The 12,558-nt window shown below is 45.2% G+C and overlaps 1 protein-coding gene across 3 annotated transcripts in view; it reads right to left on the bottom strand.

The window, feature by feature from the left end:
* The window catches only part of TPCN1 (two pore segment channel 1), a 29,832-nt gene that overhangs the window by 9,660 nt on the left and 7,614 nt on the right, over window positions 1-12,558 (bottom strand). The window contains exons 2-11 of one of the 3 annotated variants that reach the window (XM_042441490.1): window positions 9,180-9,304; window positions 7,623-7,799; window positions 6,404-6,517; window positions 4,402-4,532; window positions 2,985-3,073; window positions 2,413-2,447; window positions 1,256-1,314; window positions 871-970; window positions 331-447; window positions 42-166 (exon numbers count right to left, since the gene is read on the bottom strand). In XM_042441490.1, coding sequence (XP_042297424.1) covers window positions 42-166; window positions 331-447; window positions 871-970; window positions 1,256-1,314; window positions 2,413-2,447; window positions 2,985-3,073; window positions 4,402-4,532; window positions 6,404-6,517; window positions 7,623-7,799; window positions 9,180-9,304 — 1,072 coding nt within the window. Of the gene's footprint in view, window positions 1-41; window positions 167-330; window positions 448-870; window positions 971-1,255; window positions 1,315-2,412; window positions 2,448-2,984; window positions 3,074-4,401; window positions 4,533-6,403; window positions 6,518-7,023; window positions 7,065-7,622; window positions 7,800-9,179; window positions 9,305-12,558 lie in introns of those variants that run through there. The other 2 variants (XM_042441491.1, XM_042441492.1) reach the window with 2 other exon arrangements.

The following is a 12,558-nucleotide window of genomic DNA, read 5'->3' as shown; positions in this document are numbered from 1 at the left end:
CCTACCCCACCACTGTAGGAAAGAAAGAACGAAGCCCTTACCTGAGTAAATGTGTATTGCTTTGATTCAGTGCTTTGAAAGTAAGGTAACGGTCTCGAGTGGTCATCCGAGGTTTGTAAAAGCGCATCAGCCCATCGAACTGCTTGAACGAAATTCCAGCAGGTCTCTAGAAACAAGATAAAGATTCCCCATTTAGCATTCCCCATGCTTTCCTTGTTCAGGCTCTGCCACAAGCCCTTATAAACAGATGTACTTAACAGCTGTGTTACCAATCCAATGCCAGGGACACAGTATGGCTATATGTTTCACACACTTCTACACACAACATACCTGTTTACTGACAAGCAGGCGATAGGCATGTTGAATCGCTGTGCGCTTGTGAAGCAGCAAGGATCTGAACTTCATCTTTTCAATATCATTGAAAGTATCAAACACAACAGCAAGTAGCTACAGAAAGAGAAGGAAAGACGTGCCAACACAACTATGGTTCACTGGCAGCTGTCACTTCCATGCAGCACCAAGATGTGGACTGCAGGCCATCATAGGAAAGAGTTTTCACCCTACCCCACCCCACCATTCATTGATGACAACAAATTGACCAAAAAAACAGGAGTACTGGAAATGTCAGAAATACAGCACACATAAAAAGTCAAGGAGAATCATTTTGAGACTACATCTAATGTGAAGAAAGTCCTTAGATTGAAGACAAAGTCATTTCAGAGGTGGGACTGCAGGCAACACAGTAAACCATTGTTGGGAAGCTCATGGGCACAGGTGCCCTTCCACAGTAACTTTTGTGGCCTCCTCAAAAACTGCCCAAAATGACTGGCATGTAAACGACAGGCTTGAGGCTGCAGCCAGGAGACTTACCAAATTCATGATGAAGTAGAGCTCAATGGAAAGGTACACAATAAAAAAGACACAGGACCAGGGGCTTCGGGCATAAGAGGGCATCATGACATCTGGAAAGCTGAGAGAAACCACACTATTAACATTAGGGTCACGTTATGCCAAATACCGCAATAGGATGTTTTGAAAAACAACCCAGGTTTTTCCTATAGCTTCGAATTTTTAATTTTTACTTCCCTAATCTTCTAAAAGGAACACAACAAACTCCTATCAGCTGGGAAATTAGACCCAATGGGCTAAGAAATGATGTATTACTTTTAGTAAAGATGCTGGGACCCATTGGCTTAAAAGTTCACATTTAGAGTCCACCCCCACGTCAGTTGTTTCTCAGACTTGGCATGCTTACTTTGCAGTGGTCAGAAGAACAAAGAGATTCACAAGGCTGTTCTCTAAGGTGTTGAAATACTGCAGAAGGAAAGTATGTGTCAGAAAATGGTACAATTGCCTATTGTCACACATAGTTAGCAGGGCTAGGACTTGCTGCTTAGCAGGGACAATGAAGTCACATGCCATGCCCCTCGGGATTCTCTTTTCCCTCTTAGTTTAGTTCAGACTTCACAGTAGCAGCCAGGGGAAGGAGGGACAGATTTTTATTGCAACAGTACTATTTGAGCTATCTCTGATGTAATTCAACCAGGTTGAGATACTGCTACTCAAAGTGTGGTCCATGACTGGGACTAGTTCATGAACTACAGTGGACCCTTGTTATACGCTGGGGTTTGGTTCCAAGATCCCCCGTGTATAACAAAATCCGTGTATGCTCAAGTCCCATTAAGTATAAAGACACAGCAAAATGGTGTCCCTAATAAAAAATGGAACATCAAGGTAAATTTATACTATTTTGGAACACTTTCAAACCGTGTATGCTTGAATCCGTGTATAAAAAATCAGTGTATAAGAAGAGCCGACTGTATTGGCTACCAGTCCATAACCAGCTTCAAGCAAAGAAATAACTAGGGTCAATGAGCGCAAACATACTGCCGGTCCTTGACACATGGGGGAAAATACCCTTCTGGTCCACCATATGAGATAATTTAAGGAGCACTGTCCTAGGATGATGCTCGTAATGGAGAACATCCCGATGCATGCCTGAACTTCAACACTGATCACTACACCACTGATCCAGACTCAGTTCATATTGTTTTAAACGACTTGCAGAGACAGGATTTTCTTCTCAGACTTACAGATGCCTATAAGAGGCAGCATTTAAACTCAATGCCAGTAATGTAGGTAATTTATTGAGACAAATCACAAGGAAATCCCTTTTCGGAATGCAGAATCAGCAGCTAAAGTCGGAACTTCCTTCATTAAACAGAAGCAACAAAAGCAACAACAAAAACCACAGACAGAAGAAGCATCCCCACCCTGCCAGGGCAGCAACCAAAAAATGCAGACAGTGGCCATTTTGAAGAGTTTGTATTTCTGGTCCAAAGTGCCTAATGACGGATCCCCACCCCTTAATAACAAGCATTCAAAAACCCGAGAATCTACGCTTTTACTTACAGGATCCGATTTGTTGGGGGAGAACAAATAAAACCCTAGAGAAACGGTGGGGGAAGAAGAAGGGGGAAATTAAGCAATGGAATGCTAAGGGACATTCAAGCTAGTGACAAGCGAGTAGGAGCAATGCTGTTGTTGCATGCCTCCAAGTCCTTTTTGATTTTTGGCAACCCTATGGTGACTCTGTCACTGGAGTTTCTTGGCAAGATTTGTTCAGAAGGGGTTTTCCTTTCCTGAGAGCTGAGAGAGGGTAGACTTTCTGTGGCCAAGTGGGAATTTGAGCCCTGGTTTCCCAAAGTTTTAACCCACCACTCAAACCACTACATTATGAGAGCAATGCTATACAGTCACTATTCTAGCTCCTCAGTATCTCATCTGGGCTGTACAAATGACCTGTCCATTTTTCAGATGGGCAGCTGACACATTCTCACCCTAAATCCTCAGTACTAAGTAAGTGCTAAGCATTCAGCCCATTCTGCTGACAGTATGAGCTGTGTGACAACTGCAAGATATCAGAAACCGCTTCCCCATCCCACCCCAATGTGAGTGAACAGGAAACTCTAAAAGGTACATACCAAGGATTGCAAAGATGACCATGAAGAAAAGCAGCAGAAGGAGAATGTCAATGAATGGAGGGAGAGACTGAAAGATCTGTCGCAGGTTTCTGAAAGAAAGGATTGGTTAGTAGTCATCTCAAAGGCAAGCCTTCCCCCTTCTGTTTTGCACGCATCTCTTGTTTATGGGCTTCCCATAAACAAGTGCTTGGCCAGGGTGCAAACAGAATGCTGGACTAGACAGGCTTTGGTCTGACCCAGTCCAATTCTTATTCTGTTTTCTTCAGGAGGGCTCCCTGTCACAATTCACTGATATTTTTGTTTGTTTTAGAAGCAGAGATTTTGGAGATGGTTTTTGACTCTGCAATGATTAGCGTTTTACAGTATTAGTTATGCATGTTGTGATGAATGTAGAGTACTTGATGACTTTGGTTTGCTTGTTTTTTAAATTAGGAGTCACTTGAAGAGCACTGCTGTGAAGTGAGGTATAGAGTTAAACAAACAAGAGACTTCAATCTGAAGTGCCAGTGACTAATTCACTCAGTCTGCAGTCTCCATCTTGAGTCTAAAGTACAGTCCTCACGGCCAGAACATATAACACTATTTTGAACTTCTCAAGGAAAACAGGATTACCACTCCCGCCTTAAATGCAGACGCACCTTTTGTTATTCCTATTGCTCACAGTCCATTTGATATTATCTGTATTTCAGGCATCTTAGTGACAAGAGTATCTGAAAGCAGTGGTGGGAGGAAGGTACCTAATGTCAAATTCCCCTCTACCAAAATGACCAACATTGTTCCATCTGAGTCAATAAGGCCTGCTTAGAAGGGCATATGCAGATTATAATGATAAAAGGCTTTTTTTGGTTTTGTTTCCTTTGTGCTCCTTTGAGAGGAATATTCTCCTTTTTGTCTAGCTAGAGCTCCCCAGATGTTTGTCTTACACAGCTCTTCTCAAAATAGACTTTCCAGCCTTGAGAAGTCTCTACTCCAAATCTTTCACAATAGTATCACTTTGGAGAGGCCTTAAGTAGTACTGCAATGTACTCATCTCTCTATCTTGCTGCAAACATTCATGAGGATAGAACATCTCTGTCATGTATAAATCTGCATTCAGAATATCTACAATGATATAAGAGAATGTCTGGCTGTGGCAACCATAACTCATTGGGACACTGTGAAAACCTCACAGTGGTTTATGGGTGTCATCCAAGTTGTACTGTTGAGTTGCAAGGTGAAAGTCCCAAAGGTCCCAAAAGAAAAAGCACTACATACATGAGAGTTCTGAAAAGAGGCTAGCCTGCTTCCCAAGTTACCTTAAACAGTCATGACAGATAGCTAAAATATGCTCAGTACCATTTTGTATGGAAGAGAAACTGGGACACAACATTTGTTGTTGTATCGCAAGTGCTGTGCAAAGCCCAGTCAAGCCCATTACCTTCTAACAGCGCCACAGTAACGGCAGTCAACCAGGAAGATACATCGCAGGGCTCTCGTGATCCGCACATGGGATGTCTGCCGCACCAACACTACTATTGCCTCCACAAACTGCAGCAACAGGACACTGGTCTGCAAAGGAAGGTGGCAGTGAAGTCAACGGTTATCACAGCCAAGATTGAGCTTTGTGAGACTGGAAGGACAAAATATCTAATTGTATTGTCCTTTTGCTTTATAAGACATTGGGGTTGCCATAAGTTAAAGTCAACTTGACAACAACTAACAACAACAGTCTTTGCCCCTTCCCAGAAGCAGCAAAATGAAAATGACCAAAAACGTATAAATCTGTGCATATTAATTTCAATAGAGAAATTACTATAGGGCATATATTCTCCCATTTCTGACACAAAAATTGAATTATGTCAATCCCCGGCAATTCCAGAAAGGCTGCAAGGGGGGAACCATGCCTTAAAGAGCTACTACCAATCAGTATAGACAATGTTGAACTAGATGTAAGAAGAGTAGACTTGGTATACAGCAGCATGCTATGTACAACCCCTTCTCTATAACACTGATTTAGGAGTAAATTTTCTGAGCCCACTGCCAAAACATTGATTGGAAAGGGCCACTGAAAAGCACGCACCAATCTTGGCAAAGATAGATCATTACAGAAACTCTCAATCTACCTGACTTGGGTCAAGCAAGCAAAGACAGAAATGACTATCACTCTGGTTTAAAGAAAACAGCAGACATTTATGGAAGACGGCTAATAGACGTTGATAAACCAATAACAGCAAAATGGCACCTGCATTGAAAAAGCAGCATGCCTCTGAATACCAATTGCTGGATGGGAGGCTGGAGCAGGGAAGGCTGGTTTTCTTCAATTTCCTACATGTGGATTTCCTCAAGGCATCTGAGTGGCCAGCGTGGAAAACAGCATGCCAGACATGATAGACTCTGGGCATGATCCAGCTGGTCTCATGATCCAGCTGGCCTCTTCTTATGCGGTCTGCACATTTATTTTTTTTCAAACAGCTATAGCAGGAATGAGGAATGTGTGGCCCTCCATATGTCGTTGTACTGCAGCTCCCACCATCCCTCACTGTCAGGTATCTTGGCTAGGATTGCCAGGAGTTGCAGTGCTTCCCACCTATCTTGACAACAGATGTCCTAAACCACCTGTAAATTTGCATCTGTGCATCTGAAGACAGAAGGCAAAGGAAGATTACCAGCCATTATGTATTATTGTACTGTCTACTTGACTGTCCATTATGCTAGGAAATGATTTTTCAGGGGACTTTTTAGTCAACAGACATACAATGATGTTCAAAATGGAAAAGATTTTATTACCTTCTTTGGACTGTGATAAATCTGTTACTTATAAGACAGCATTATCTATAGTAGCTGCCTAGATGATAAGCTATGTAAAGCCATTCAAACAATCATTTATTGAAGATGAAAATCTATGGCATTTGGTGGCTACTGAGCACAGTCAGTCTTGGAGTGCAGTGGAATAGCTCAGGTCCCATTCACAACACACATAATTATAGCAATCTCAACCACAGGGCTCTAGTCCTTCCCAAACTACAAATCCCATGATTCCATAGGATGTTGTCATGGCAAATAAAGTGGAATCATAGTGGTATAATTGTGTAGTGTGGAAGGGCTTCTGGATCAGGCCCTTAAGAAACATTCTTTCTCTTTGACCTCTCTGATCTAGGGCTACATCTTTCAAAATGGTTCTTAAAAAGCACTACCGGTAATCCAGAATAACTGGATGGAGTCAGAAAAGTTTTCAGTCAGCTCTAGAGGATTTTAAAAAGGCAGTCCAGAAGTCACAGCCCTCAGGCACAGCAGATATAATGCAGGCTGCAGTCCAGGTTGCACTTAAAGAGTAAACCCCATTGACCTCAGAGGCATTTGTTTCTGAGTTAAAAACGCTTGGACTTTTGGTTCCTGCACTGATGCAAATCAAGAAGGCGAGAAGGTACCCAGCACTTCACCTTAACCATGGTCCTTTTGTGCCGAATGTAAGTGTGGAAGCCCAACCATCTCATTTTCATAGAGAGCTCAAACACCACAACTGTTAGGGCAAGCAGCTCCAGGGTTGCATGGATCTGGAATCAAACAGGCAAAAAATATTCTCACTTTAACGTCTGCTTTTCTTGCTTCACCAGTTCAGTTCATCACAATAAGATGCTAAAAGAATTGTCGAAGCGGGTGGTTCTTAACCGGGGGGGGGGGGGGGACTGTGATGTCCTCACTGATGTCCATGAAGGTTTGAAGGCTGCTCAGCCCACCTCCTCCCCACAGCAAAGCAGCCACACGACAAGACAATGTGCAAAGTTACATGCATATTTACATTTAACATGTACTTTTAAAAAGGCAAACAGCAGACATGGTTGATAGGACTGAAGCGGTGAGGGGGAGATGAACTCTTTCCTCTACCAAACTAAATACAAACTACAGTTGCTCCTCTGAAGCACATTCAGCTGTGTCTCTCAGCGAGCTTTATACACGTTACAGTAATAATACACAAAGCTTCCATCTCCCAACTAACTAGATCACCCAAAAGGCATGGTTGTCTCCACAGTTTGAACATGGAGAAGGACAGGTTGCTTACCTGTAACAGTATTTCTTTGAGTGGTCATCTGCGAATACATACAAATGGGTTTCACTGCGCCTGCGCAGTGCTCTTCAGAAACTTCTCGAATCACTGGGCAAAGTACACTTTGCAACATATAGAAACTTTTTCGCGGTAGCTCCGCCCACCCTCCATAAAGCCCCTGCTTTCCCACTCTTTCCCCAGTTCCGCAATTTTTTCACCGCATAGGCGCCATGAGAATAAGCCAAACAGAGCAGGACACAGAGGGGAGGATGGGCGGGATTTGTATGTATTCGCAGATGACCACTCGAAGAAATACTGTTACAGGTAAGCAACCTGTCCTTCCTCTTTGTGGTCTCTGCGAATCATACAAATGGGTTTAGACTGACAAGCTTAAGTAAGCGGCGGAGGGAGTGTCCTGAGACCAAGTGATTTTTAACAAAACCTTGTTTATTAACAATAAAGGCTTGAACTCCACGCTTCCATCTCCCAACTAACTAGATCGCCCAAAAGGCATGGTTGTCTCCACAGTTTGAACATGGAGAAAAGCAGTATCAGTCTGCCCATTTCATTATGCAACTACATTTCCAGTTTTGGCCTTTCCTGAAGGAACATACATAGATGCCGAGGCGGAGCATGGGGACTGCAGGGGCTTCACAGAGGGACAGCAGCAGGAGCAGCAAGGCTGTGGTCAGTTCCATTAGGTAGAAGAGATGATTGTGTACAAAGAGGTAGGCAGCCAGCGCTTTGGCATCCTTGGGGTGTGTGAAGAACTTGTCGTTGTTCTCTCCTTCCTAATTTAAGATTAAAACACACACAGACCACAGGGCCTCCCATGGAGTTATACTACAGGTACACAGCATACAGTAAAATTATCCTGAAGATGTTCAGACATTACAAGAGATTCATGCTGTTCCTCCTTGTGGGGGACTCTCTGGACTTTTCCTTTCACAAATCAATGAGAATGTCTATCTAGGACATGGAGAAAGAACTCATTTCTAATAGGTTGAGGAGTCCTGCCTGCAACAAGGCAATAGCAGGCTTCTTCCCCTGAAAGGGACCAAGCAAGAAGCCATTTGGAGAACTCTCTTTATACTGCAAGGTGAAAGGAGCGATCCACTCCTGAGGAGTGTCCACTGCTCAAGGGGGGCTAGATTCACTGCTCCTAAAAAGCAGCATCATTTGGAACTTTAAAGCTGTGAAGATCTTTAGCTTTGGTTAAGACAACTAAAAACAGCTTGCATGTCAAACACAAACATGATTTAGTTCATGTCACTTCTCAGCTATATGCAGTGGGCGCTTGGTATCCACTGGCGTTTGGTTCCAGGTTCCCCCATGGACACCAAAATCATGGGTTTTCAGGTCCCATTAAATACAGTAGCATGGTATAATAGTGTCCCTTATATAGGCCCGTTACAAACGGGCCTTAAAGTACGCGACGAGCGCGTACTAGGGTTAGGAAGGGGCGGTGCTTCCGCACCCCCCTAACCCTAGTACGCGCTCCGCGCATAGAAAATGGCGGCAGCCATTCCACACGGCCGCCGCCATCACTACATCATGACCGCGCCGTCTCCAAATGAGGCGGCGCAGTTGTGATGTATTGGGGCTGCGACAGGGCGTCTAGGGCGCCCTTTCCGCGACCCCGGAAGGAGCTCCGTTTCAGAGCTCCTTCTGGGTTTGCATCGCTGGCGCAGCTCTTTTACATGGCTGCGCGCTCAGCGACCGCAGAGGAAAAGGGGCCATGCAGCCCCTTTCTCCTCCTCCCCGCCGCCGTCGGGTGTCCTTGGGGCATGAAGCCCAAGGACACCCTTTCCAGGCCGCAGGGGAAGTGGCCTTTTGATGCTTTCCTCCGCGGCCTGGAAGTGGCGGATCAGGGCCTCGGAGGCTGCCGTTGTGGCAGCTGAGGCCCCGATACACCGGGGAAAGCAGCGCCTACAGGCCGCCTCAAAGGGGCGGTCTGTAACGCACCATAGAATGGCAAAATGAAGGTTTCCTTTTTGGAATGTAATTTTAAAAATATTTTCAAGCCATGGATGATCAAATACATGGGTACGTAATCTGTGGATACAGAGGGCAACTGCATTCTATTATTTTCCACCTAGCCAGCCAACACTTCTTTTATCTCCTGTGAGCATCTGTAATGCCAAAAAATGAATGCACACAACAGAGTCTACCTGGAGGTAGATTGCTGACTCTTGGTAGTTCATATCCCAGTTGTGTCTTCCACAAGTCTGTCGCGGATAGCAGTCCCCAGCAGCTGGGCTGTGTGTGTCGTTGACCAAGTCATAGTTGCCTCCATCTGTGCGGAAGGGAAAGGTTGAGAGAATTTATTTATGCTCATTCCTTACTCCACGCTTTGGCAATGTGATGCCCACAATCAGGATGGTTTGGGGCAGGAAGATGGGAGCTACATTCCAAACATCTGGAAGGTGCCAGGTTAGGGAAGACTGTTCTATAGAAACTAAGCCAAAGAATATGTAGGTAAACCATACACACACACCTCCTTTCTAGCTACAGGAAAAAAGATTCCCATTAAACATTACGGGGAACTTCCCAAAGAAGAGCTGTTTAACACTGGAATAGTCTTCCTCAAAAGGTGGTGGACTCTCTTTGGAAGTCTTTACCCAGAAGCTGGATGGGCACCTCTCAAGGCTGTTTTAGCAGTGGATTCCTGTATCGGAATGAGATTAAACTAGATAACCATTGGGATCCCTTCCAACTCTATAATTCTAAAATTACTGTATATGCTTCCTTTTCTTCCCTGAGACAATAAATGGCAGAATGAATATGTATTCATTTGTGACATTTAAATCCTGCCTCTCCTTCAGCTAACTCCAAGAGGCACACATGACTCTCCTCTCTACCTGATCCTCACAACAATCCTGCGAAGCAGGTTTGGCTGAGAAAGAAAATGGCGGGCCCAAGGTCTCCATTTCATGGCTCAATGGGCCAACACACTAACCAATGCACCACAATTGGTTGACCGGCCGAACCCAAAGGGTGCTCAACAATGGCACCTTTTCATCCTGGAGAGAAGTAACCAGTGGGGTCCCACAGGGCTCTGTCCTTGGCCCAGTACTGTTCAACATCTTTATCAATGACTTGGAGGAAAAAATTGGGGGAATACTTATCAAATTTGCAGTGACCTAACTTAGGAGGATAGCTAATACTCCAGAGGACAGGATCAAGATTCAAAAGACCTGAATAGACTAGAAAGCTGGGCCAGAGCTAACAGATGAACTTAACAGGGAGAATGTGAAGGTACTGCACTTAGGACGAAAAATGAATGCCAGATATAGGATGGGGACACCTGGCTTAAGGAGACAACATGTGAAAGGGATCTAGGAGTCCAAGTAGACCACAAGCTGAACATGAGTCAACAGTGCATGCGGCACTAACAAGGCCAATGCGATTTTAGGCTGCATCAATAGAAGTATCGTATCTAGATCCAGCGAAGATAAATCCACTATATTTGCTGGTCAGGCCCACCTGGAATATTGTGTCCAGTTCTGGGCGCCACAATTCAAAAAGGACATTGAGGAACTGGAGCGTGTCAAGGAGGGCAACATAATATGTGAAAGGTCTGGAAACCTTGCCCTATGAAGAACGATCAGGGAGCTGGGGATGTTTAGCCTGGGAAGAGAGGTAGAGGTGTATGATAGCTCTATTTAAATACTGAAGGGATGTCATATTGGAGGGGAGCGAGCTTGTTTTCTGCTGCTCCAGAGACTAGACCCAGAGCAATGGATGCAAGCTGCAGGAAAAGGATTCCACCTCAACATTAGGAGGAACTCCTGACAGTAAGGGCTGTTCGACAGTGGAACACACTTCCTAGGAGTGTATGGAGTCTCCCTCCTTGGAGGGTCTTTCAAACCAGGGCTGGTGGCCATCTGTCGGCGATGCTTTGATCTGGATTTCCTGCATGGCAGGGGGTTGTTGGACTGGCGGGCCCTTGGCGGTCTCTTCCAATCTATGGATTCTATGATTCTATACACTGGCTCCCACACCATTTGCAGCAACCACGGGCCTCTCACACTAGAAAACCCCGCCCATTTTTGTACCGTGTTCCTAGAGTGTCTTTATCCCATTCTGCTGAGTGTACCCCCACTGTGTCCCCTTCTTGATAGACCCTTTCAGAGAAAACTTTGGCTGTTACAGACAGCCAAAATAAAGCTGCTTCGGTCACGTGGAGTATGGTTTCATGTGCATGCATCCTAGAGTCCAGAAGCCGCACCAAAGCCACACTCCAGCCCTAAGGACTGGAGCGTGGCTTTGGTGCGACTTCTGGACTCTTAGGACGCATGCATCATTGAAACACTGTACCTCCACTGTGACTCGAAGCAGCTTTATTTTGGCCTGTCTGTAACAGGCCTATGGTTGCAGAGGCATTTTAAACTGCAGAGAACCAGCCAAAGGAGAGCTAAAGTTTCCAGGAGCGTGCTTGCAAAATCCTTGAGTACACAGGAAGGAACTGCAAGCAGGCTGATCTGCCGGCGCACAGATGGTAAAGCTGTCTTTGCGCCCGCGTGACTTCTCCCCTGAGTTCCATCAGAGCCAGCTGTCCCGCTTACAGAAGGCCTCTGGAATGACGGTTCAGGGATGTAGGCATCTCCATTCACCGGAGTGCTGCAAGCCATTCTGGCAGGCCTTGAAATAGAAACGGCTTCCAGATGCCGTCATATAAAGGCGAGGGGGGGGGGCGAGGAATGCAAATGTTTACTAACTCATAATATTCAGCTGGCAAACAGGCGCAATAAAGCTCTGGCTTTGAGGTGCAAGGAAACTAGTGCTATTGCCACGCCATGGCGTGCAATAAAAAGCCACTCCACAGGACAGAACAGGATCAAGAACAAGCAAAGCCAGGGAAGGTCAAAGGCAAATGATCATGTCGGCAGGGATTATTTCAGGAGGAATCTCAGTGCAGAGGCATTTGTTCTTCCAGCCACCATGTTGCACTCGGTGGTCTTTTGCCTTTTATTAACAAACCAGAGTCTGCGAAAGAGGAGTGGGAACATGAACATCACCAGATCCAGACTTCCCAGATGTCTGAGAATGTCACATAGCCTGCCTTTTCCCCAAGAAGCTCAAGGCAGCAAACAGCCCTTCGTCAAGTTTCCATTCTCACGACAACCGTGTAAGGTAGGATTGGCCCCCAGCTTGTGCTCTTCCAGTGAACTATATATCCTCCCCACAACTCAAATTTGAAAAAGGAATAATTATAGTTTATATTTATAAATCAAGCCCAGAGAGAAGGAGGAGTATAAACATCAAATACATTAATGATAGGAGTTAGTTGCCATCACAGACTGGCCAAAATCAACAAGTCCTTCAAACCCATGCAGAAGAAATTGCCAGGGGGTAGATGTGACCTACAATTCTTCCTTCCAACTATCGCCAACGAAAGCACGCCTGAGTCCAGCATATGCTCTCCACCCAGCAGCAAAAGGGCAAGCAAGGGTGGGGCTGTGGAAAAGAGCATGAACCAGGCTTGTCATCTCTAGCGCAGGAGAGACAGGATTCTTCTGAATGCGGAGATAAAACGGCAGGGCAGGA

Source organism: Sceloporus undulatus, chromosome 10 (genome assembly GCF_019175285.1).
Source record: "Sceloporus undulatus isolate JIND9_A2432 ecotype Alabama chromosome 10, SceUnd_v1.1, whole genome shotgun sequence".
Taxonomy (NCBI): domain Eukaryota; kingdom Metazoa; phylum Chordata; class Lepidosauria; order Squamata; family Phrynosomatidae; genus Sceloporus; species Sceloporus undulatus.
This window is presented reverse-complemented; position numbering and strand designations above follow the sequence as displayed.